Source organism: Protopterus annectens, chromosome 14.part0 (genome assembly GCF_019279795.1).
Source record: "Protopterus annectens isolate FY-2018-M chromosome 14.part0, PAN1.0, whole genome shotgun sequence".
In the NCBI taxonomy this organism is placed as follows: domain Eukaryota; kingdom Metazoa; phylum Chordata; order Ceratodontiformes; family Protopteridae; genus Protopterus; species Protopterus annectens.
Window position 1 is genome coordinate 836,876,072 of NC_056748.1, and position 26,097 is coordinate 836,902,168.

Below are 26,097 nucleotides of genomic sequence, written 5' to 3' on the forward strand. Positions count from 1 at the left end.
CTAATAGGGACCTAGTTCAGGTATTGTATAGGTACCTGAAACCTGCTTGTACTTTATAGAACTTCCATTTCCTTGCCTTGGAATCAAACAAAGGGAAAGACTATCCATTTTTTTTTAAACTTTACTTCTCACATAATTTCCAGAGGAATTTGTCTACACCTGCATGACATTCCACAGACACAGAGAAATTTCTAGTCAGGTACTGCTTTCAGTATTATACAGGTAATTAGCCCTACTGAGGTCAGGAGCTCAGGTTATTGCTGTAAAAAAGACAGAATGGTGTGAAACTGTTTTCCACTATCTTTATTGCAGAGAAGAAGACAATTTACATTGATTCACAGGTACTTTCAAAGTGGCCATGCCTCAACCTCAACATAAGCAGTAACACAGTATTGAAATGCTAAGCTTTAAACTTTAAATGTTTGTTGTGTACACTACTTTGCATTTTAAGAGGATTAAATGTAGTATCAAAGATGTCATGAAGTATAGAGAAAAGTCAGAAAATATTTTTTTTGTTGTAATTCTTGCCAAAGTGTGGGGGAGGGTACTGTCAATTTATCCTGGATTACAAAAAGATACTTTGAACAAAGGCTTGCAATTTAGCCACTTTTTTTGGTGCAATTGTATAACTCCTTAATATACTGCAATGAGACACACACAAATGAGGGCCATTCAAGAAATAAAAGAAGCAGTCCTGTTACAGAAGGTATACAAGGTGACAGTGACTGACACTGATCCCATTATATGTCAATGGCATGGGAATACGCCACTACTTCTTTATGTCTATCATGACTCATACAAAGCAGACTCAGAACGGATTATATTAAAGAGAAAGGCTTGAAGAAAAAGAAAATCACTTTGATATGTCAAGCCACATTGGCAGCCATTTTACAGAAAACATATTAAAATTCTGTAAGAAGCAGTAAGAGTGATTTTGAGATGTTAAAATAACTCAGAAAAAATGGAGTGAAAAAAATAGATTTTTTTTTAGTTCTCAGGTAGAGTTTTCCTTTAAGCTGTTTTCATCCGCAGACAACCTGTAGTCCTTCTGGACTACAGTTGTCAATATTACTACATCTGGTTTCCTAAAAGGATTTAAAAAAAATACCTCACCTTTTGAAACCTTCTAGAACATTCAGTTTGCAGCTATACTACTGAATATTCCCTGGCTTTCTGCTGGTTGCTAATCCTACTTTCCAGAAAGTGCAGTGCCATGTAGAGGAACTCTGGGGACCACATATTCATTTAGTTTTAAGTAAATATTTGTTTACTTACACAGACATAAAAAATAAAGTTGTAGTATCACCCTGTGCTGCGCATGCAAAAGCATTACACACTGCAAGTATACTTGCAGTGTCTATCATTTAATGCTTTTTTCCTCACAAAAAAATGTCAATTTTCTTTAAAGATTATATCCAGTACATGTGCTAACTAAAACGAGTTAGCACTGCTAAACATAACAAAAGACAAAAAGTTTTTTTTTTTTTTTTTTTTTTTTAATTAAATTTTTTTATTAGCTGTCCTTCACCCCTCCCCCAAAGCTTGTGGGGCCCAGAAGGCCACACATTTCACCCTTGTTATAATCTTCTACTGAAAGTACATACATACGCACACACACACACACACACACACACACACACATGAAAAAGAAAGTGAATGATAATATAATCTTTTCTGTTAAACCTCAAAGTGAGTAATTTTGGTATTTAAAAGGTGTCCCTCCATTAGACAATTGTTCAGTATTATTCTACCTTTCCCCATGCACATCACCCAATGCCACTGTGCCCCCCACCCCACTGTAGTCTATCCGCTCTATCTAAATTACATTTTTCTTTCCTTTTTCACAGTTTGTCTTACTCTTCATTTTTCTTGCATTCATTCATTCATTCAATACATCCTAACCAGACAAGACTGAACTCTGATAATTGTGGAAAAAATAACTACATTAAGCCAGTGGTCTGTGGTCCCCAGAAGCTGCAGAGGTTCTAAATGCTGGAGGCATATTTTAGACCTTTTTTTCCAAACATTTGATCAAATTATAGCCTGAACAAAAATCAAGACTAAGGAAATGATTTCAGTAATAACCCTGAACCTTGCTTTCTCCTGCATCCTTCCCACATGTCCTATGTAAACAAGAGAACAACTGGAAGAAATAGCTACGTTAATCAATGGGCTTGGGGCTGCTAGGCCAGCAGAAGCCATAAGGGCTCTGGGTGCTCAGAGGTGCATTTTAGAGATTGTCTCCAGCCTTTCAATGCAATAATGACCCAAACAAAAATCATAAGGAAAGAAATTAAATCATTTTTTTTTTCATTTCAAGGAAGAAATAAGCTGTAGCCAAATTAGCCAAAGCTTAATACTCAAAACTAGCAAAATAGCAGTTCACAATTAACCGAGAAGACAAATGTTTGCAAAGATTCATAAATCATATCTGAGAATAGCACCTGCCTTCCTACCCCCTCCCCCAAAACAGTCACCTTCTGGTATAAATGGCAAAAGTCATATATATATTTCAAGTTGCTACTGTTGTACAATGGCGTGCCATTCCTCGCCCTTACTCCCAAAAATCACCCGCAATCTGCATACCTCTCTTATACACTGGAATGAAACTGAAAAAAAAAACAAATTGCACGTAGCATATTTTTATGTAAGACATTTTTACTGAAACTTTTGAAATTATCATAAACAGTGTAGTAAATAAGTAGAATAATTGTGGTTGCCATACAAATAAACAGAATGCCTCCTAACACTCCCACAAAACACAGCCACTTGTATACACATCTGATATTTGTGGGGAAGTAAACAAAAAATGATCTCAGTAATCTTTCCAAGTTGTTACTCCTAGACAACGCAGTATTCCTACACAAACTATACTGACCCCTGTGCACACCACTGAGGTTTGTGAGGAAAGTTAAAGAAATAAAAAACACACTATCCCCAGCCCAACACAAGCTATGATGTTTGGGAAGAAGATCACATAAATAAGGCATTGTACCCAGCCCCCCCCCAATAGAAACTGCAATGATCTCCTGTGCACATCTCTAAGAAGGACCAGGTGGGGTTCAGGACAGAGGCCACTACTCAGTCTGTCTCAAAATCCTCTTATATAGTCTTGAAGTGTGGCAGCCCACTGAAGATATGAAGATTGTGATGCTCTCCAAAGTATTTTGTTACTTATTTTTTGAAAGATGATTTAAGCTGAGCAAATCACAAAAGGTTCATTTACTTTCATCTAGATAGCCTCACTACCACCACAAAGAAGTTGTAGCCACTTCTTTATACTGACTATGATAGAATAGAATGCCCCATGTACTATAGTTCAGCTTTGCTCTATATATAGAGTTGCCACAGATTAAAGTATTCCAAGTTGCTTCAGACATTTCACATTGGTCATGCAAAGCCAGACTATGATCAAGCAATAGCAAGCAGTTAGTCATTTTCCTTACAGACAGCCCCAGTAATATATACTTTGTTTGCGCACATCTCAGATGTCTAATTAAGTAGTTTATCTTACTTTACACAAATACAGATTAGACTTGAAATACATATTGTGACTGTTTAAACTGAACAAAAAACAAGAGGACAGTTATTTTCAAAAGACAGCTCCAGCCTCCACCAGTCAGAAGTTATAGCTACCTATAAGAGCATTTCAGATGATTATGATTTAAAAAATGATGACCAAGTATTGTAATTCAATTCTGTGAACTTCCATGCAAACTGTAGTCACATATTAAAAGTATTCTGAGTTGCTTCACACAAATCATGCTAATATTCCAAATGTACACTAGTCCTGCAAAGCCAGACAATGGTTATACTGAGAGAAGTAACAACAGGGCAAGTTACTTTCTACATAAAGCTCCTGCCACCCTTTAGCAGCTATATCTAAACATAATGGCACTATATTTCACCTTTGTTCCATGGAAACAGTAACTACACATTAAAATAGTCTTAGCTGCTTCACATAAATCATAGTAATCCTGCAAATCCAGACAGTGGGATTGGCTCTCCACCCAGTAGATATAGCTATTTCTGTATGCACGTCAGATGATGGAGATAAAAAATGGCCATGTATTATGTATCAACTCTACTGTTGTTGCCATTCCACAACATCTACATTTGATAGATATATGAGTCCTAGTAACTTTGTTGTACAATACTGTGGTCAACATCTGTTTAACTGACACAATCTGGTCAACTAGCATGCAAGATCGGCAATACACAGGTAGGGGAATATACCCTTTTCCTTGGGGATTGTGTGATCTCGGAGTTAGAATATATAAATAGCAGGGGGTGGACTTGTCCCCCTGTGGAAAACTATGCTTTTTATGTATTTTATAAAGTTTTGCATACTCCAAGATTAATTCTAGGTGCATGCGCAGTAGCACATCAGTGTGCATAATGTCAATTTGTTTCGACATTATACATGTTGACAAAAATGGCATTCGATCAAATTCATTAATTTCATATATACATATATACATGTGTGTGTGTGTGTGTGTGTGTGTGTGTGTGTGTGTGTACACACACACTCACACATATACATACAGCAGAGGAATGCAGAGGCAGCAGCTCCTTTGCTGTATATCAGCATTCCTCTCTGTCAGTAGTTCAAAACCACACCCAAGCATGATGAAAATGGTGTAGGATATTTAAAGTAAGTTACAACAACAGCTTTCATCCCACCTAGCAGTTACAGCTACTTCTATATAGTTTCATAGTTTAGTACTAGGCTATCTGCCCTGAGGCATTTGCAAGCCTAGCCCTAGAGATGTGGCTTTCGCCACCCCATGTAGTGGTACTAAGGTGTATAGAATAAATTTAGAATACTGTGCCTTTGTCTAGTAGTGACACATTGAAGACCCCCTTACTTATTAAAATTAGTTTACCGTGCCTCTGTTAAGTAGCGATACAGGGGTGACCCCCGGGTAAACCTACGATCTCCCATCCACTCGTCAAGATTTCTCTTGAAGAGAGTCAGTGAGGGGCTCTGCCTAACATGGACTGGGATTTTGTTATGAATCTGTCCCTCCAGCATGTTCTATTCATGTTTGTACTGAGGTTTAAAATTTGGCTCTTGTGGTTCTTATGGATTTTGATTTTTTGAGGTGGAGCATGTCCATCAATTCCTGGTTGGACATGGCCTTGTATGTCAGGCACAGATCACCTCTGAGCAGGCGGTATGCTACTGAATAGAGCTGGAGTTTCTTTAGTCTGGCAGCATATGACATATGTTGGAAACCCTTGATCCTCTTGGTGAGGTACTTCTGGGGTCTCTCCAGCTGTTGTAAGTGCCGGGTGAGGTACATACCAAATGGGGCATTGTACTCAATCATGGGCCTGATAAGGGAGGAGTACAGGGGCACGATGACCTCCTTTGATCTGGATGTGAACCCCTTCATGATAAGGTGGGCAAGGTAGAAAGTCTTTCTAACCACTTTGGCAACGTGGGTGTCAAATGAGAAGTCACTATCAACTTGAGTCCCCAGGTCTCTGATTACTTTTTCGGTACTCAGTGGGTTACTGTCTATGTGATAATTTGTGGGTATTTTGTTTTCCCAAAGGGGATGACTATACATTTCTTGGCATTCAGTTTAAGGCCGTGATTCCGGCACCAGTTGTCCGTTTCGGTGAGGCCTTTCTGTAGGATGTATGTGTCAGCTGGTGTATCGACTATGGTGCCTAGTTTGCAGTCATCTGCGAACTTTGTCAGCCACAACCCTCCCATGTTTGCTTTCACATCTGAGAAGTAAATGCCGAACAAGAGGGGTCCCAGGACAGAGCCCTGTGGGACACCACTTGTGACTGGCTTTGAGTCTGACATGGCTCCCACAATCTTGACTTTATGGGTTCTGTTCTTTAGCCAGTTTGCAACCCATCTTGTGACATATGGATTTACTTTTAAGCTGTTTAGCTTTTCTATGATCCCTGAGTGGGGTATTGTGTCGAAGGCTTTAGCCAAGTCCAGGTAGGCTGTATGGACTGCCTTGCCCTCATCAATGGCTCTAGTGACTGTTTCGAAAAAGTCAACCAGGTTCAAAAGGCAGGATCTGCCTTTTACAAAGCCGAACTGGGTGGGATCAAGTGTCTGTAGGTCCCCAATGTCGTTGTTTATGAGTTCCATAATAATTCTTTCCATAGCTTTGCAAACCAGGCTGGTCAAGCTTATGGGGCGGTAGTTCCCAGGGTCTGTAGTGGAGCCTCCCTTGTGGAGTGGGACCACTGTTGCTGTACGCCAGTGTTCAGGTACATATCCTGTAGTAAGGCTAAGGTTAAATAACATTTTTATATGCGGGTTTAGCTCCTCTTGGAGTTCACGTATCACGCAGCCGGGGATACCATCAGGTCCCATAGATGCTGTGTTTTTTGCTTTGTTGAGAGCGGTTCTCACCTGGACATCAGAGATGACAGGGAGGTTGCATTCAGCTGGGATGAGTATTTCTTCTTTTGGAGGTGAGGGAGGGGAGAAATTTGCACTGAACCTGTCTGCCAGAATGTTGGCAATATCTGTGGGTTCGGTAAATTTTTTGCCATTGTGTACTAACTCTGAATATATCTGAGTGTTTCCGCCTAGGTTTCTAACATAACTGAAGAATGCCTTGTGGTTATCTTTAGTGTCCTTGGTGATTTTTCTCTCAAAGTTGGCCTTGGATATTTTTATGAGAGAACGTAGCTTTCTACTAGTGCTGATCAGTGATGCCTTCCCTTTATGGGATTTTGCTCTGTCTTGCAGTAGCTTCCTTCTTTTGTTATACAATTTGTTTATGGCTGGGGTCCACCAGACAGGATGCTTTCCTTTGGTGGAGAGGGTCTTGGTTTTATTTGGGATTGCACGATCCATGCATTCTTGGAGATGTCCGTAGAAAGCATTTGTGTAGGATTCAGCATTGTGTGATGTGGTTTCCATTGCCCCTGAGGGCTTAAATGATACCATCTCAGTCTTGAGAAGTGTAAAGTCGGCTTTTGAGAAGTTTCTCACTGTAGTCTTTTGTGCTGGGGGTGGAGGTGGTAAATGTATATCCAGGGTGATTAGTTTGTGGTCAGATCTCACCAGTGAGGGCAATACTTCCGGTGTGGAGCATTTTGTCCCCATGTTTGTGATGATCAGGTCTAGTATATTATCCCCCCTTGTGGGAGAGGTGACTAGCTGTTCCATTGCATTTGAGTTTATGAATTCCAGGAACCTTTGGGCTAGGGTGTTAGGGCTAGAATAGTGCACCCAGTCTATGGTAGGGTAGTTGAAGTCTCCCAATATGATGGTATTTGGTGAGACATTCATATCTTCCAATGTCTTCAGGAAGGCTGAGTGGGGTTCTTGAGTTTGGGAGGGTGGTCTGTAACATGCAACCAGTTGTACAGCAGTTTTGCCTATGGTTAGCTGCACCTGGATGGTCTCCGATGCTTCATGAGTTGCCACTAACCTAGAGGTGTGGGTATCCCTGATGAACATGGACACCCCCCTCCCTTTGTGGTTCGGCCCGGGTTTTAGGGCCAAAAAGCATGATACGAGGTAAAGCCTGGTAGCGCTGGGGTGCTCTCAGGAGCCTTGAACCAGGTCTCGGTTCACAGACATCAATGTTCTCCATACTGAGGAGTGCTTCGAGAGCCTGCATCTTGAGATTTAGACTTCTGGCGTTGAGCAGCATTACCCTTAATTTTTTTCCATTTTTGTTTTCTACGGAGGTGGGTTCGTCTTTTGAGCCTTGCCTAAAAAAGGCACTATGGGTGTGGCAAGAGCCTTAGTCAATATGCACTTCAAATTTTTGTGATAAAAAATGGCAGCCATAAATTGTGTATCAGGGCTATTTATTGAAACATTAGCTATGCATTACAGTATTCTGAGATGCTTTGCACAAATTATATTAATCCTGCAAAAGCACTCTAGTCTAGTAAAGTAAGACAATGACTGTTTAAACAGAAAACAAGAGGGTCAGTTATTCTCTACAGACAATGCCCACCCAACCTAGCAGTTATAGATAAAAATTATGTATGTGTGTTGTATTTCATTTATGTTATATGGAAACAGTTACCACAAATTGAAGTATTTCAAGTTGCATCACATAAATCACAACAATCCTGCAGATGCACACTAGCTCTGCAAAGCCAGACAGTGACTCTAAGCTGAGAAAACAAGAGGGGAAGTTACTTTTTAATGACAGCACCCTCCCATATGCATCAGTTATAATTAAAAATGACAGTCATGAATTATATTTCCACTTTGTTCCATGGAAGCAGTAATCACTAATTAAAGTATTTCAAGTTTCTTCACACAAATCACAGTAATCCTGAAAATTCAGAATAATGAACAAAAAACAGCCATTAGTCATATTCCACCACATGCAGGCTAACATTTTTTATGTTACTCTAATACACTTAGTTAATAGAACAACAGGTTCTGCCTCAACAAACATTTTTTTCTGAGGAAAAAGAAGCATAAAACTTGTATGTCTTGCATTTTTGGCCAACTGTAATTCTCAGTGTTTTACCAGGAAATACAAAAAAGTACAAGAGAAATACCTCAACATCTCAGGACAAATATACGGACAAGTCAAAAATAATGAAGGGATAAAGACCCAAAATTAGGGACATATTTTAAGTATTGCTCTTGTAAATATAGATCTTGCATTAGGATGCATTTTCCAAAGGATATTTATTTATTTAGTTAGCTAGTTTATGAAGTCTGAAACTTAAATGTCTGCATTATTTAGTGAGTTCTGTCCTCAATGATTTACCAAAAAGAAATTTTATGTGGAACAGACCAAAAATCTTGGCAGTTGAGAGGTATGTTGAGGCCAGGAATAGAGCAAGGAAAATTAGGCACATTCTGCAAAATTAGGGACAGCTGAGGGCTAGCCAACCCCATCCATGGATCCAGTTGTCTATCAGTAAATATCTATCTAACTATATATAAAGATAGACAGACAGATAAATAGATACACATAAGAGAGCACTGAATTTTGCCAACACTATAGTTGGTCAGCATATGTTTAGTCAACAAGATTTGGACAACTAAACAAATGTTAGACAGGTGCGTAAGAACGCAAAATACCCCAGATTGAGAATATGGCCTTTCCCAGATAGTGTGAGATCTCAGAGTTAGTATATATAATTAGCAGGGGATGAGAGATGTTTTGCAGGTGGACTTGCTCCCCAGAAAAAAGAAAAAAAATTGTTGCTGTTTTTTTCTTTATTAGAATTTTGCATGCAGTGAGGTTATTGCTTAGCGCCTGTGTAGTACCCTGTCAATGTACACGTTGTTGACATTTTGTGGTTGACATTTTGAATTGGGTGTTTTGACAATAACCTGTACATCCATATATTATACTTACCAAACGCCATAGTATTCTCTTTGCAACGCACTCCTTCTGTTTGAATTTGTTGATTTCTTGCTCTGTCCCACCCATGATATACCCAATTTGCTGCCTAGGTAGAAGACAGGTGGGACAAGCAGGAGGCCAACAAATCAAATGATTATATCTCCTGGACTTCTTTGATATGTCACTGCTCCCTCTAGCCTGATGGGGTGCTTTATGTTATTTATTTATTTATTTTTATAGTAAAGAAATGTCACTTTTTCATACTATAAAAAAATAAATACATACCTGAAAAGTATCTCTACAAGAAAAGTGAGAGTGGTGCCCTAAGTGGCCGCCTAGATATCCCATGCCTAATGCCTGCCATGACTGGTTCATTATAAAATAAATTGCTTTTTTCCTATTCATACATCTGTATGGACTTAACAGTCCCATATTACTGGAAGTGGGATGTTATGCAGTTGGAGATAAACAACAGAATACTGCAGTCTAAAAGAAGCATTTATGCTTGAATGTACATTTAATAAGTACACCTTTGCTACATTTTGGATATTTTCCTAAGAAATAGTCTTGAAAATCTATCAATAGGAACATGGCTAATGGCATATACCAGCACTTATCTACAAGCATTTCATAAAGGCAATATGCTGTGTTAACCAATGGACCAGGGCTCTACTGATCATAACTGATGGTGAGAGAAGCCACCCTGTTAAAAAGAGGCCTTCTCTACGATGCTAATTGGGGGTCTCTAGATTTGACTGATAAGTTCTGACAAGCCAGGATAGCAGTAGCTATGGTTAATGCTCATGACATATCCATTTATCAGCACATGGGGAAACAGATATATTTTCCATTGGCAGTATGGAATCCATATTACTTCTTCTAAATCAGAGGCTTGGCTATTGGGTGGAGTTCTTTCAAGAAGACTGAAGATAGTGCACCCCTCTATAAATGGAGTATCTCATCCTCTGGTTCTCCTTTTATGAATTTGGGGACCTCCACCCATTTTTTTAATCCAGAGGTAACAACTCTGCCTTCCACACAACACTGAAAAGGCATTCCAACCACTACACTTCAATAATGTCTACAACCTCAACACTTCCTGCCATACCTCATTCACTCCCATCATCTTGGCATAGACCTATTTAGTTGCTGTATGAAATTCATCCATTTCTACCATCTGCTTCTGGTACTGCCTCCTCAGGGAAGGGGGATTTCACTGGATGTAGGTAATTCCTCAAAGTATTCATTCCACCTCCCAAAATTTCCTTAGCAAAGATCAGCACTTCATCCCTGGTCAGGACAGCCTGAGCAATATCTCATCTCCTTCATCTGAGTCACTAAATAGCTTCCATAGCCTCAATGATGCCTTCCAAAAATGTGTTATCCATGGCCTCACCAAACTCCTGTCACACCTAATCCTTCACTTTGGCAACTGCCATAGATGCTGCTGACCTGACTTGTGGGGTTTATCAGTCATATCTAGAGACCCCCCGCAAAAAATAACATTGTAAAGAAAGCCTCTTTTTTTGAAATGGTTGTTTCTCTCACCACTGTTTTGACCTACAGCACAATATGCTTATTAAAGTCACAATCAGTAGAGCCTTGGTCCATTGGCTAGTACAATGTATTGCCTTTATGAAAAAGCTTGTACATAAATGTTGCTATGCATTAAAAGACATTCAGCCAAACCCTACATATACAGCAGACCTGATGTCTGCCTCTGGCCCTATTCCTGCTGCTAAGATTTGCAAGGCTTTTACTTGGAAAAATGTCCAAACCTTAGCAAAGCTTTGCTAACAGAATGCACATTCAAGCATGACTGCCCATTTCAGACTGTAATACTTGGAGGTTTACTCCTAAATTAATAACATCCCACCTCCATGAATCAGAGACTGTAAGGAATATGTGCAGATGTACAAGGAAGAAATAATTTACTTCATCATAAAATACTATTCACTGATACAGTGAATGATACACTTGTCAACTTTTCTTTAATCTATGGTGTTTAAAGACAAAACCTAGAATAATCAGGACCAATAGTCTAAAGGAGTGACATGTTTTTGGTTTTGAAATTAGTCACTTTGAAATGTAACAGAAAAGAAAATCTGTATTAGTGCTCACGTTCTTTTTTCTTGTGTATGTGTTTCTGAGATTTTTTTTTTTAGCAAACAGGTAGAGGAGGAAACATGTATGGGCATTCTAGCTTGGTACAACACAGAATGCAAACAATCCAACTCTAAAATGTAAAATGCAAAACACTGCAAAACACACAAACACCACTAGTCTTCAAGAGAACATCTGGCAAGCAAATCCCATTTCTTCCATTCCCCTTTACTACCAACACTTCCATCTTTGTTCTTTCGCAGCCTTATCTCCCTCCCTTAAAGTTCCTTCACTGTAAATGTTCATTATCCCAGATTATTATTCATTTTGTTTTTGTTCTATTTTTGACCCAGTCCCATCACTTGACCCTCAAGTACCTCCTGGTTACCCAGTGAACCCATTTATTCTGTAGTGTAAGAGCCTTAGAACCCATACATACCCTGAGGCAAAAGTCAGGCAAATACAGAACACAGGCCACCATCTGCTTGATAGGAGTCAGACTTTTGAATTAAGCCCTGCCTTCCTCTGTGCATGCCTGTAGTATTAGAGGGGTTAGGCATGCAATTGGCCAACAGGATATATGTTCACACCTCCATATGACATAATCAATGGTCCTGCACCCCCCCTCACCTTGTAGGCCTCAAACCTCTCCCTATGTAATCCCCACTTTTCAAAGGAGATTCAGCCATGGACAGCATGCTCAAACACACACACTCTCACCGCCCCTCCTCCTGAAGAAAGGCTAAGCTTTCACATTCTTCTCATATCCCACATCAGCTACCACAGGCACCAGAGCCACTAATCTAACAGAGTCACCTTGATCACACTCAGGGCTTTATCCTGCAATGCTAGTGGAGCTGCTTAGATTAGCATTCTTTTTTTAAAGAATGGCAGCTATATAATTATACAGTCTGTGACTGTTTTACATCTGTAATCCTCAATACTTTTACTAAAAGTTTTGTGAGGTCCAGAGCAATATTTTTAGGCTATATCATGGATTTGAACAGTATGATAGATAACTTTTTCTCCCTGGATGTATATTTTACTGCACACTCTTCATCCCCGTGTATACATTCTAACTTGTTGTGGTGGGTTTACTAATGAAAATCAAAGAACGTCTTGAACAATTACTTCAGACAAAATATTGGTTCTTTGCCTCTGTAATTGTATCAGCTTTGATATCACTTGGCTGTTTTGAACTTAATCTTAGTATTTCAAGATGAGAAAACTGTGGGGAAGAAACAAAACACCTGGAAATATAAACAGGAATTTGTCAGCATCTAAGAAAACTATCACAAGTGAGAATGCTCAGTCCACTAACAAAGAAGTGTACATAGTCATGTTTTTCTTATTACCTGAAGAAGCATTTATTTCTTTCGAAAATAGCATATTGCGAAAAGCAATAAATCCTATTAAAGTTACATTTATCTTACACCAAAAACAGAAAACATAAATTATTCCCAGTGTTTCATCAAAGTATTCATAACAAGCCATGAAGTTACTTTTAAATTGCCTATTTTATCAATACTGACAAGCAGATTTAGTCCTAAGATAAAATCATGATCATACTAACACACGGATACTGAAAAATGCAACAAGGCAAACTTGAATGAGCTCCGGGCAAGGCTTTGGGACCACAAATTTGGACTCTTTAATTGTAAGAAATTTAGTTTATAGTTTTATGTTAGAAACTAGTTTAATAATTTTAACTAACCTTGACTACATTTACAGCTAATAATTATTAATCCTCTGTCTTGTTCCTGTACTGACAACCTTCAGACGTGTTATAATTTGCTGGAGCTTGCGGCTGCATGGCTTGTTACCTCCATACCATGGAGTCTAAGGCATATCAGTTGGTAACGGTGTTTGTTTACTTTTATCAGTGTTGGACATGCACCTGCTGCTACACGTGTCCCACAGCCTGCTGGGATTGAACCTCCACCTACTGCTCCAAAACAAAGAGTCATCACAACTGCTACTATCCAGCCATCTTATAACCAGCCAGCATCCGGTAAGACACATTATATGTACTGATGAAAATGTATTGATTTATTGACTTAGTTAATGAATTGTTGAAACATAAATGGGTTCTATAAAAAAGCATTTTTCATTCAGAAGTAATCCTAGTATTAATAATCTGAAGTTGTCAATAATGAAGAGATGTGGATGTTAGTCAAAAATATTTGAATGCTATAAAGAGCCAAACCACATGACAGTATAAAAGGGTGTCACTGTTTGATATCAATCACTTGAAGGAGCATAGCTTAAAGGTTTGTCTAACAGTTTGCTAATGAACTTAATACTGTTGCAAAAGTTGTCAGGTTCTAGTAGTTTCTGCCTGTAAAATGTATGAATGATAAGGAACAATATATATAACTACCATAATATTGTCAGACTGACCCTTAAACTGGCACTGTGTACACAATGTTAGAATCATTAACAAATGAAAAATGTATAGGAGCAGTGCAATAAAAATATATCTCAAGCACTTTAAATACCATAGTGCCATTCTGTTTTTGGGCTATGAGGGGGAATGGTTTGTCTTAACATGCTATCAACAACCATTACATGTTAATCACAGCTGTATCACAGTTCCACACTCTGGAACTACTTGATTTGAATTTGAAAGTCCTCTATAGTCGATAAATTTTGGGACATCTTTGTCTGATATCCCCAGTGTGGTGCACTCCTGCACTCTCTTCACCTCCTGCTCTTGGAGTTTTACATGCTTCCCAGGCCAGGGGAGCAAGTTCAGACCCCATATCCCCCAGTTCTTTTTGTGTGTCAGAGTTCAGATCCTGAGCCTAAAAAGCACAATTGAAATGTCTGTGCCCAATACTAAATCACTTAAATCTTCACAGTGTTTCTAGGATGAGCAAAATGCAAGCCGTGACCTGTACCAGACCTATCCGTACTGCAGGACATGCAGAACTTTCACAAGTGACAGGTGTTAAATATAGTCATTCACAGATTATGAGAGATGCTTAAGGTCTAAATCACTGTGACTTAGTAGCTATGGAAGGTAGCTAGTGCAGAGATCAGCAAGAGGATCCCTCATGTGACTCTGGGCCAATGCTTGAATGATGGGAGAAGTTAAGAGATAGGAAGGCTAAGCAAAGACCAGTCTTCTCCTATAAATTCCATCCATGAAATGGCACTGCATTCCTCTGCAGACATCCTGTTCTGCAAACACTCTCTTGAATAAGGAAAAATTAATATTATGTTTATCTTTAATTGCCTCTGACATGCATATGCACTGTCTCAAGTACTGCTGTCAAATTTCTTAACACCTGATGCTCACTTACTAGGTAAGCAAGGATTACACCCACCTAGAGCTATGAGCAGCAGAGTGTCTCCCAGTCACTTAGTTTTATTTCCCTACAAAGGGCATTCAGATGATTTAAAGGTCCTTCTACTAGAAACAGATAATGAGACCTTTCCTTTGAGGTCTTTGTATTAGAGACAGGCAAGGTAAGTGAAACTTCAATTAACTACAGCCCTCAGATGGTCCCTCTCCTGAAGACATTTTCTAACTTACAAACTCTTCTGTGCAGTGACCTGGTGTTTCTCTGTGTTTACCACAGAAATTATTAAATTGGGATCTCTACAAAAAGGGCAAGGGACTCTGCCACCCCCCCCCCCCACATGGCCTGCTCTCAAGGATGCAATTTTTGTAGCCACTCTACTTTTCCATCCTGCCACCTAATAATGAGCCCAAATCTTTTAGAAGTCCAGAGCTTTGGACAGGATAGGAAACAGGGTGGTCTTCTCTGCCACATTGTGACTTATTTAGTTATTTGTCACACTTGTCCCAGCTGCAGTCCTTTCCTTTGTACGTAACTCTGAATATTGGATCCTAGAGACTATTAAAGACTCTTATACCAGCTCTTATTCTGGGTTTTCGTGTAGCTCACTGATGTTTTGAGTGTGCTGGTATCACCCAAGGTGGCAAACTCAGATAGGTGCCTGTGCCAAGTGGCTTGTTCGGGTTCTCGTCCTTCAAGGATGAGCACAGGAAGGCCATTCTGAATGTCCCTTCATAAGGTGAGGTCCTCCTTTAGCAAATTCCTAAAGACATGGTCAAAAATGTCTAAGAAGAAACAGGTATTGGCCACTTTGGAGGAACGTGGTGATGTCCCCTTACTGCTCCCCTTCTTCTAGACCTAGCCTTTGTAGAACAAGCAGGGTCCCCAAGCATGAGATAGTTTTCCTTCACAGCTCCCAGAACAATGATTCCCCTAGCATATTAAATGCAGCCCTCCTATCCTACAGGACTGCACATGAGGGCCCTCTTTCGAGGTCTGCCACAGCTTAGGAAGCCATCACACAGACTGGTTCTAGACATAACCATAAACATACACAAGTCCCTCCCATGAAAGATTTCCATAAAGAGAACAGGTAGTCTCTGCGTAACTCTTGGAACAGGCCCAGAGTCTTCTCCATAAAGAAATCATAGAGCCAGTTTATTTTAAAGAGAAAGGTAAAGGGTTCTACTCCTAACTTTTACTTGTTTGGAATGAGATTGCATATTTCTGCCCCTCCTGAACCTCAGTAACCACATCAAGTATGATTAAAATTTGGCACATCAATGCCTGTGATCTGCACAAATAGTTTCTTCAGTTCAGTGAGGATGGGATTCACCTTTAATATAAAGTTTTGCCATTTGCTCTTTTCTCTTCTTTTCAATCACATTGTTTGCCAAGAAACTAGCCATTACTATGGTGAAAGTGTTAGAGAAAAAGGAATATCCTGAAAGAAAAAAAAACATCTGTTGTTTCTTGACTTGAATAAATAGCCACTAGTGGCTCCCAGTGATGATCTCCATGTAGTAGTTATTGCTTGGGCACTCCAGCAGTTGTAGATCAGGCCCTCTCCACAAAATGGATGAAATGCTGTCCGGTTTTAACAAAGAGGATTGCCTTCACTGCAGCTTAGTAGGATTATATTCAGTGCTAATCATTCCTTTCCTTAGAAAGGTGCAGGTAGCCTCAGTGCTGGCAACCTGGGAGAGTTTACAGCAAGAGTCCAGGCTGAGATTCCTCTGCACCTTGTGGGTCTCATGGAGGCCATGTTCTTCTTAATTCCATTCACATACATGAACACAAAGATTCTGCAGTATACTATGGAGTACCAATGGCTATAAAGTCGTTCCTGGACTCACTTGTTAAATGTCGGACCCCCTGACATCAGGTTGTAATATAATGGATGTGTCCCACCTGTCTTGTTGTCAGGTTTCCTTTCATACAGATAAGCCCATCACAGATGCTGTAAATGGAAGCTTCTCTCATGGGCTTTGTTCAGGAGCAGTAGAGTACAAGTAAACAGGGATTCACATACATAAAATGGAGCTAAAGGCAGTGTTCCTCACCCACAAACCCCTGAAAGAGAAGTGGAAACCACAGTTCTTCCTGCCATCTGGGAAATAGACTGTGGTGTGTTTGACAAAAAGCCAATCAGGGTGGCAGGTGCTCTAATTCCCTGTGCAGTGAAGTTATGTGAGTGTAGCAATGGGTCACTGACCACACACCACTCTGACAGCCCTTCGTATTGCGAAGGTGAATGCACCAACAGATTCCACCCAAAGTTAAAGTCTGGATCAGCTTCAGGAACTGAGGTTAAGGGAAGTCTATCTAGCCAGGGTCTTCTGAGAATGAAGCAACTGTTCATCAACTGAAACAATGTAATCCTCTCATTTTGATCAGTTTAAATGGATAAGTCAGAGCTGAATGTGGATGCATTTTCCCTCCTACATTAGGAAAGAATTCTGCATATCTTAACTTTTTTCCTATATTGCTACCCCACATTAAAAATACAGAGAAGAAAGACCAAAGCTTATCTTCATTACCCAATGTTAGCCAAAAATTGTATAGATTAATTATGTCAGTTCCCTGGCAGTACATGGAAGTGTCCATAATTAAGCAAAGTAAACCACCCTAGGGCCCTCACTGTTCTTTTAGATACTGGCTCCCACTGGAGAAGTGAATGAAGCTGCTATTAAACCTTTCACTTGCCAGATGTATTCTTCTAAGTGGAGCTATCTTCTGTCAGGGCAAAGAGATATTATACATTGCTTCACTCAGCAAACTAGCACATGATCCTGACCTATCTCAAGCACCTCTGTGATTTAGGTCTCACTTATTTCAATACCATCTTGTTTATTTTTGTCACCTGTATATATCACAGCTGTTGTGTATTTGCCCTTAATAGTATAATACATTAATACAAATAAAAACACAGAAGCAGCAGCAATACTGAATACATTTGCTTTACTTTCTGCTTGAAAACATATGCATGCTTCACAGGAATATGCATATACCATCCATACAGAGTTTAAGTATACAAATTAAAATTATCTTGGGGAGGGTAGAACTGTGGCCCAGCAGCAATTGATTAAGCAATTCTTTAAAGGGGTTCTGCATCTTCACCTCCCAGTGAAGAAGTCTTTCCTCCTTGGATTTGTCACCTCCATCCTTAGAACATGTGTGCTGCAAGTCCTCATCTGAAGGGAACTCTATTTCATTATTAACAGAGATGGGATTCCCCTTAGAATTAACACAAGCTTCTTTCTCAGAGAGTTGATACAACTGTCATAAAGTAATTCAATCATCTTGTTTTCTTTAAAAAGACAGAATATGTGGGTGAAACAGTGCTTTATACCTTGGACATGCACCTTCTTCATCCCAGGTTTTACAGAAGAGGGTATATGAGTTCCAGAAGACAGAATAGTTTGCCTTTTTTGCTTTGGATAAAGGGCTCTTGCAGTGGCTAAGCAAACCCTGCTACCAGGTCACTAACCACACTAGGAATGCTGCCATCAAAGTCTGTAAAGTTGTCTCCGTTGCTGATATTTGCACCATGGCTACTTGACTTCGCACCTTCATTAAGTATGAATGATCATACAGTAATTCTAACAGTCAACTTTCATTGTCACCTCAGTACTGTAGGATTCAGTCTTCTGAGCCCTTGCTTTTTTGGTCTAAGTACACCTCTAGCTTCCAAGGAAAGTTTAAGTTTAACCATTTGAGACTCTTACAAGCAGTTACCCATTGCACAAGATCTTAAAAGCTCGCTGCAATAGATATGCATCACATTATCAGCTGATGTTTGAACATGCTTCTACAAATGGTCCGCAGTGGTTTATGGTCACTAAAAAGTCAAAATTCAGTTTTTGTGAGCTGAAATTCCATAAATCACACCACTGATGGGTAAATGCACTATCTGGGCATTGCCTTGATTCTATTATAATGTGTTAGAATACACACATACATATATGTATGTGTATATATATATATATATATATATATATATATATATATATATATATATATATATATATATATTTATTCTTCAAAACATATTATAAGAACAGAGCATGGAATACAACAAACTGACAGTTATAAAGCAGTAAATAAAAGAAGAAATTATGGTGAATGAGTATCCTGGTCTAAAATACCAAATTCCATGAAACATAATTTTTTCTCTACGCAGGCAATCAACATTTAGGAATCTGGTAGTATTTTCCCAGAAAATGATAAAACAGTGTCCTTGCTTATAACACCATATCCATATTCTTGGATGGCTTTTTCATTCCTGGTCTGTAGATGGATTTTTCAGTAAGGTAGGCTAGTTCATAATTTCTGTTCTTAAGTTTTTCTTTGTCTTTCAGGATATGCTCACAAAGTGTATAGGGATCGATGTGAGGAGAAAAGAAACAAAGCATGTCCTCCTAGTCTGACTTTTTACATCACAATGTGTTCTTGCCTGAGCCTCACTGCTCCCCAAAAACAGCTGATGAAGGGATGTCAGAAATCTGCTGAGCTGGGAATATCACAAGAGGAAATCCCAGTATTTACAGATTGGTAACTGCCTTTTTTCAGATCAGCTGATATGGTGCTACATACTATTTTCCATTTTCCCAATCATCCCTTCACTCTAAGATGGAATGTTAACCACCGATGCATCTTCATCTCAGGTTTTGCATATCACTGGATGCAAGAACTTCATCTTTCCAGCTATCTCAAATTTATGGGTTCAGGCACCTAGGCAGCGAGACATTTCCCTGTGGAACATTTGACTGGGGACACATGCCTGAAGTGACATTCAGCTGCAGAGAAATATGGCTGTTTGAAAATTCCCTGTGGGCAAAGAGAAGCATACACTGCCATGCCCACAACTTCAGTAACCAAATGCACTGGGGGAAAACAATGTCCATGGTCCCCAACGGAACATGAGACAGCAGGCAATATGGCAGGCATCAGCAGCAGGCTGGCCAGAGGGCATGTCACTGGAAGTACAAATGCAGTGCCCAATGGGCAGTGCATTTATAATTGGAGTGTGTTGACTACTACCACCTTCACAGTGTCTAGGGAACATTACCTAAAACACATACTGGAGCATAAATGTGACTACAGTATCCTGCAGGATTTCCTCCATGCTGTAGCACACTTCTACATGTTGTAGTTACATAAGTATGTACTGTACACTGAGCACAACACTCATCACTTCTTCTGCCACCATTCATTTGGTTATTAAAGCTGTGAGCATGGCAGGGTGTGCTTCTCTTTGCCCACAGGGAATTTGCAAACAGCCATATTTCTCTGCAGCTGAATGTCACTTCAGCCATGTGTCCCCAGTTAAATGTACCACAGGGAAATGTCTCGCTGCCTAGGTGCCTGAACCCGCAGAGGATTAAAGCTATGAGCTGTTGTTAATCAGCTACTTCCTGAGGTGCAGGGTTTGATTCCTTTAACCTGCTGTGTGACCTTCAGCAAGTCATTTAGCCAGACAGTGCTTTGAGGTACTTGGGAATTTAGGTTTGACTCCTTAATGGTCTTCTGGACTGCATGCCTATAACTTCCTATTAATCCAGGAAGCAACAAACCTATACATGGGGTCTGTTCCTCCAACAACTTCTCATGCAAATGATATGCACCCACATACCCATAAATTATGCATACTAACTCCAGGATCTCACTGCCTAAGACTAAATGAATGTGAATATTTAGTTCAGCATTCATTCTATGAAGTGATGTGACTTTGGAGTAAGTATATATAGTTTATGGAGGTGTCAGGGTACAGTCAACATGTAAACAGCAATACTCTTTCATTCATTCATTCTCCAATTACTTGATTAATCCAGTGCAGATGGCACAGTGGTTAACACACAGATTGCAAATCCTCCTTGTGTCCCTGTGGGATTTTGATGGGTGCTGTGGTTTCTTCTCACATACCAAAGATTTATTGTAGGCAACAAGCAATCCTTACACTATCCATAGGTGTACACATACCTCTCAACCTCTTATCACAAGATTTTAAATGATGCTCTTATAAACTTAAACTGTTGGTAGAATAACAAGTTTACCATTGTCATGGATTTTCTGAAGGACAGAAAGTCTGACACTCAAATGTCCATCATTATTTACTGGCTTCAGCCTTCAATGATAAATTCCGGACAGTTGAGAGATGTGGGTGCTCATATTGTATAAGTGTGTATGTGTGTGTCCTTTGATGGTTTGGAGTAAGTATATATAGTTTACAGAGTGGGGGTGTGGTCCCCATGTAAACAGAAACAGTCCAGTCATTCATTCTCCAATCACTTCATTAATCCAATGCAGATAGCACAGTAATTAACACTGCTGCCTCATAGGGTTTCATTCTGCAGTTTAGTTCCTGGTTCAGGATGACATTCTATGCTTTCCACCCACTGACTGCTAGAATAGGGAACCCCATATACAAACCAAAATACTGACATATTTTAATATATAAATGCAGTTTTATTTCAGCATTAACTGAATGGATCTACTACTTCTGATTCAACATAATATCATTCTCATTCCTACATCTCGATCGTCTGTCATGTACCTAAAATATATACTAAGCTTGGAACAAATGAACCACCCAGTGCAGTTACAGTGCACTAAAAGAAAAATCTGACAGTGATGGATCTTAGATCCATTTCTCATTTAATCAAACTAGTCTGCTCAGAAGGTACCACCCGGTCTTCCTGTTAACGTGGTACTTTTACGTTTCTTCTAAGGGCACCTTAAAGTTAGGTGTATGCTTGTTTTGACTACATTTGACATTCTTCCCCTCCTTTAGTTTTCCAGAATTTACACTGCTGCATTTCTCAAGTCTTTTTTACCAACCTGTAGCTTTGTTTGTGTAAGTGTTATAAGCATCTGGGATGTTGTCCTATTGTGTGGCTTGTTGCCTGTAGCCTTTCATTTTATTGTATTCATTGCAATAGCCCATACCTTGTTATACTGTGATTCCTTTCACTCAACATCTCTTAAATACTCCATGCCTGTTTCTCTGTTTACTCTCCGGTATAAATCACTGTGAAAACCTTATATTCTTCCCCTCGTGCAGGTATGCTGGTATTGTCATTATGCTGTTTATTTTAATATAGGTGGAGCCATTTTATAGTCTCTGTTCTTAAATACTAAATGCCAGCTGTTTTTCTTTTTCCCCCAGCATAAACATGAAGACACTTAACCACCATTCCCCCTTTATGTACCTGATTACCTTGTAAATATTACTTGATCAGTTTGCCATTTATGTCATTTTTTCTGACTATTTATTAATGCTTGCCTTCCAGCCCTACTGTTCATATTGTTACTACTGCCAGAGCTTTACTCATCTGCTATAGAATTGATTTAACAGCCGCAGATGAACTATATTTAAATGTCTGTGTTATCTTTGCAGAATCTCAGACTAAGAATCTCTCCTGCTCTAAGAATTAAGCTGTGGTGGTATGAGCTGTGTTTAACTTAGTCTCTTATCTTTAGCCATTTCACTGTTCTTCTTTTTTTTATATATATCTTAGTTGTTCAGAACCTTGTCAGTGGATTAACAGGTACTCAGTCTGATGATGAGATTAGAAGGATGTGAATTCTATCCTCACATCAAGTGCTTCAGTTAATGTCTGGACTAATGCCGTCGTGTAGCGTAGGAGGGCTGCACTCTTTAAGTGCCATTCTTCAGAAGAGTTATTAAACTGAGGTCCCATATACTTAGTAGATGTGATGGCTTTTAAAGACATCATAACACTTATTGTAAAAAGAGCAGGATAACTTCCCTGGTGTCCTAGCCAGATTTCCTATATTATACATGAATGAGGTAGCAGGGTAATCTGCAGTGGTGCAGCGGTAGCATTGTTGCCTCACAGCAAGATGTTCTCCCGTTCAATTCTCATCTAGTGTGCGGGGAGTGCCTTCTGTGTGGAGTCTGCATGTCCTCCTCATGGGTCGAGTGGCATTCCGAAAGACATGCGTGAATGGGCGTGTCTTCCTTGAAGGTTAGGCGTCGAGCTGGCAATTCGGCACTGTGAAAATCTACTGCCAATCATTAGCAGACCGGAGTTCCGCTGTGGCGACCTCTAACCGGGAAAAGCTGAATGACGACAACAACATGAATGAGGTAGCAGGCCATATGTCTATTAAAACCACTAAGGTCAACAAAAAGTAAATAGGTTCATAGGTAAGTACTAGGCTAGCTGCCAGTGTGGGCTATTTTAAGCCTAGCCAGTTTCTCTCAAAGGTGGAAATCAGACTCTGTACCTTGAGTCTGTGAGGTAATCCCCTTAACCATTATACCAACTCCCAGTCCATAATGTGCCAGTATATGTAATAAATAAAACAATAGCACTATGCGCACACTTTTGTAATTTAATTTACTTAATGATGGCCTCCTAGTTAACTTGGAAGCATTTTTGTTCTCTAGCTTATGAGCTAGATGTACCCTTTCTTGAAATGGTGACAAAGGATCTGTCAATAAAAGTTATTTCTGCAAAATCAGTTTAGTTATGGTTTAGACACACATATATTTGATAATATTTGTTCAGATTTTTGTTTTCCTCATTTTCAGCAATTTAAATTAACAAAGTAAAAAATGGTAACCTCTATGCCAAGAGTACATATTCCCTCTATATCCATGTGTGTTTCCACCAGTGTTACCAATTTCCTCATACATCCTAAAAACATTCTAATAGGGGCACCAGTTATCCTTTCAATTGCCAGTACATGTGTATGCAGAGTGTGTGTGTGTGTGTGTGTGTGTGTGTGTGTGTGTGTGTGTGTGTGTGTGTGTGTGTGTGTGTGTGTGTGTGTGTGTGTGTGTGTGTATGCATATGTGCATGTGACTATGCTTGCATCCATAACTCTCAACCACTAAGACCAAGAAATCTGGACAAAGCCATATATAGTGGGGGACAAAGGCCCAGAACTAGGGACAATTTTTAAATATTGCTCTTACAAACATAGAAAGTTGATAGAATAACAGATTTCGCATTAGCATGAATTTTCTGGAGTATGAAGTCTGTAACTCAAATGTTATGTCATTATTTTCTGACTTCAATCCTCAGTGATTTATCAGAAAAAACAACATTTTATGAGAAGAAGACCAAACATGTGAGGCAAAAATTTGTACAGTTGAGAGGTATGCCTGCATCCTGTGAATCCTGTGATAGACTGACATCTGGTCTACATTAGGTTTCTGCCTTATGCCTGCTGCTTACTAGGGTAGACTCTGCCTCTCCTGTGACCCTGAATAGGAAAATGGTATTGGTGAAACAATTAATGAATGAATAAATGGAAAAGGGAAAGAAATTAGCCAGAAGATCAACGTAACCGTCCATAGTCTGTCACAGTTAAGGCACTGATGTAAAGTCTATAGAGGAACTATCTAACAAGTTGCCTGCCAACAAATAATGCAGTCAGCAGAATATATGATTACTATTACTCCCCCAAAAGGAGCAAACACACTAAACAGTGGTCACAGGTTTAGCTGTGACCTTCCTCCTTATCATAAGAATATTGCTGCAGTAGGAATGTATAAGTGACCAAACAGAATAAACCCTTTTCCTTTTAGAAACTTTTGGTGGCACAGTGGGTAGCACTGTTGCCTCAGAGCAAGCAGATTTCTGTTTCAAATCTCAGCTTTTGTGCTTTTTATGCAGACTCTACATGTCCTCCCTTTGTTCACATGGGTTTATCCAGGAACCCCAGTATTCTTTCACATCCCAAAGACAGGTGATAGGTGGCCTATTGACTCTAAATTGTTCAGAGGTGTGCATGCTGTGTGTCTATGCTACAGACAAAAGTCCTGACAATCTAGTTTCATTCCCTATTTCCCTAGTAAACTCTGTCACTTGTTATGTTTGTTCCTGGAGTCCTATACAGATCAGATACAGTTTGACAACAACAAATGAAAAGCAGGAGAAAAGTGTTTCTATTTGCAAGTATCGTTGTCTTTTGTGTGCACCGTTAGTATCTGCAAGCCATCTAACAATATATTAAAACACCACGTTTTCAGTGGCATTGATAAAAATTAAATGGATCACTACACTTGCCTAGTTAACAAACAAGTAATTAAACTCACTGGAAATGAACATTTAGAACCTGGAGAAAGGCATATTTCTACAAATGTAGGCTCACTACCATTGATCCAAAGAATCTCTCCAGTCTTTTTATTTTTGGCTAAAAGATGTCAAGCATTTGCATTCTTTCAAAGCAGTACTGTTGATGAAGAGGAAGAAGTTTTCTTTTTGCCACTATTTTTGGCTCCCCAGAACTGACCAACAGCTGCCTCCAGTTCCTCTTCTCATCCACTGGATCTATCTCAACTTAGCCTCCCCCATAATATGTCCGACCTATGTCTGAAGTGGTAAGGAGATTGAGGGCTCTGCAGTAGCATCATACTGCTACCAGGGAGTGTTTTCTTACCTATTTTCCTTGCCCCCTTACATGCTCAATACCACCACATAGGTGGGACATGCTAGAGGTATCATAGCTGAGCCCACCCTCACCTCTGCAATGATCTAATGTCAGAAGGATGTTTCACCTACCCTCAAAAGCATTTTGTGATTTTTTTTTCTGCAGAACTATGACACAGTGCCCCAAGCATGCACACTTACCTCCTCACCCTCCTGGATTGGCAGGCTTTGTGCCTCATGAATGAAGACAGGCAACAGTCATCCCTCTGCACAAAGGTGGGCCATCTACAGACCCTAGAAACTACAGACCCATAAGTCTTACTAGTCTTATATGTAAAGCCATGTAAAGTATTATCATGGAGATGATCAGTAGAGATATAATAAACCTCAAGACACTGGACCCAACCCAGTTTGGTTTCATCAAGGGCAGATCATGCCTACTCAGCCTGGTGGACTTCTTTGAGAAGGTCAACAAAGCAATGGATGAGGGCAAAATCGTTCATATTATCTACTTTGACCTGGCCAAGGCATTTGACACAATACCCCACTCAGGCATTGTTGACAAACTCAAGTGGTTAGGTATAAACCCTTATGTCACCCGGTGGATAGCCAAATGGCTCACAGACAGGAATCAAGAAGTTAGAATTGGGGAGTCCACTTTTACAAAGAGGTCAGTCACAAGTGGAGTCCCTCTGGGATCAGTCCTTGGACCGCTCTTTTTTGGAATTTACGTCTCAGAAGTCAAGGCCAATGTCAGTGGTCTCTGACTGACTAAATTTGCAGATGATTGCAAATTGGGAGCTGTCATTGATCTCACACTGACACAAATGTTCTCCAGGAGGGGCTAGCACAAACAACTGGTGTCAGAGCCATTTTACTAAAACGAAATGCCAAGAAATGCATAATAGTATCCTTTGGGAAGTCATCCATCCCTGGTAACTATCATATTGACAACACACCACTTAGAGC

The 26,097-nt window shown here is 39.7% G+C and overlaps 1 protein-coding gene across 3 annotated transcripts in view; it reads left to right on the forward strand.

The window, feature by feature from the left end:
- Window positions 1–26,097, forward strand: part of LDB3 (LIM domain binding 3) — a 740,470-nt gene that overhangs the window by 569,227 nt on the left and 145,146 nt on the right. For all 3 annotated transcript variants that reach the window (XM_044056591.1, XM_044056595.1, XM_044056593.1), the window contains one exon: window positions 13,301–13,428. In XM_044056591.1, the coding sequence (XP_043912526.1) occupies window positions 13,301–13,428 (128 nt within the window). The remainder of the gene's footprint in view (window positions 1–13,300; window positions 13,429–26,097) is intronic.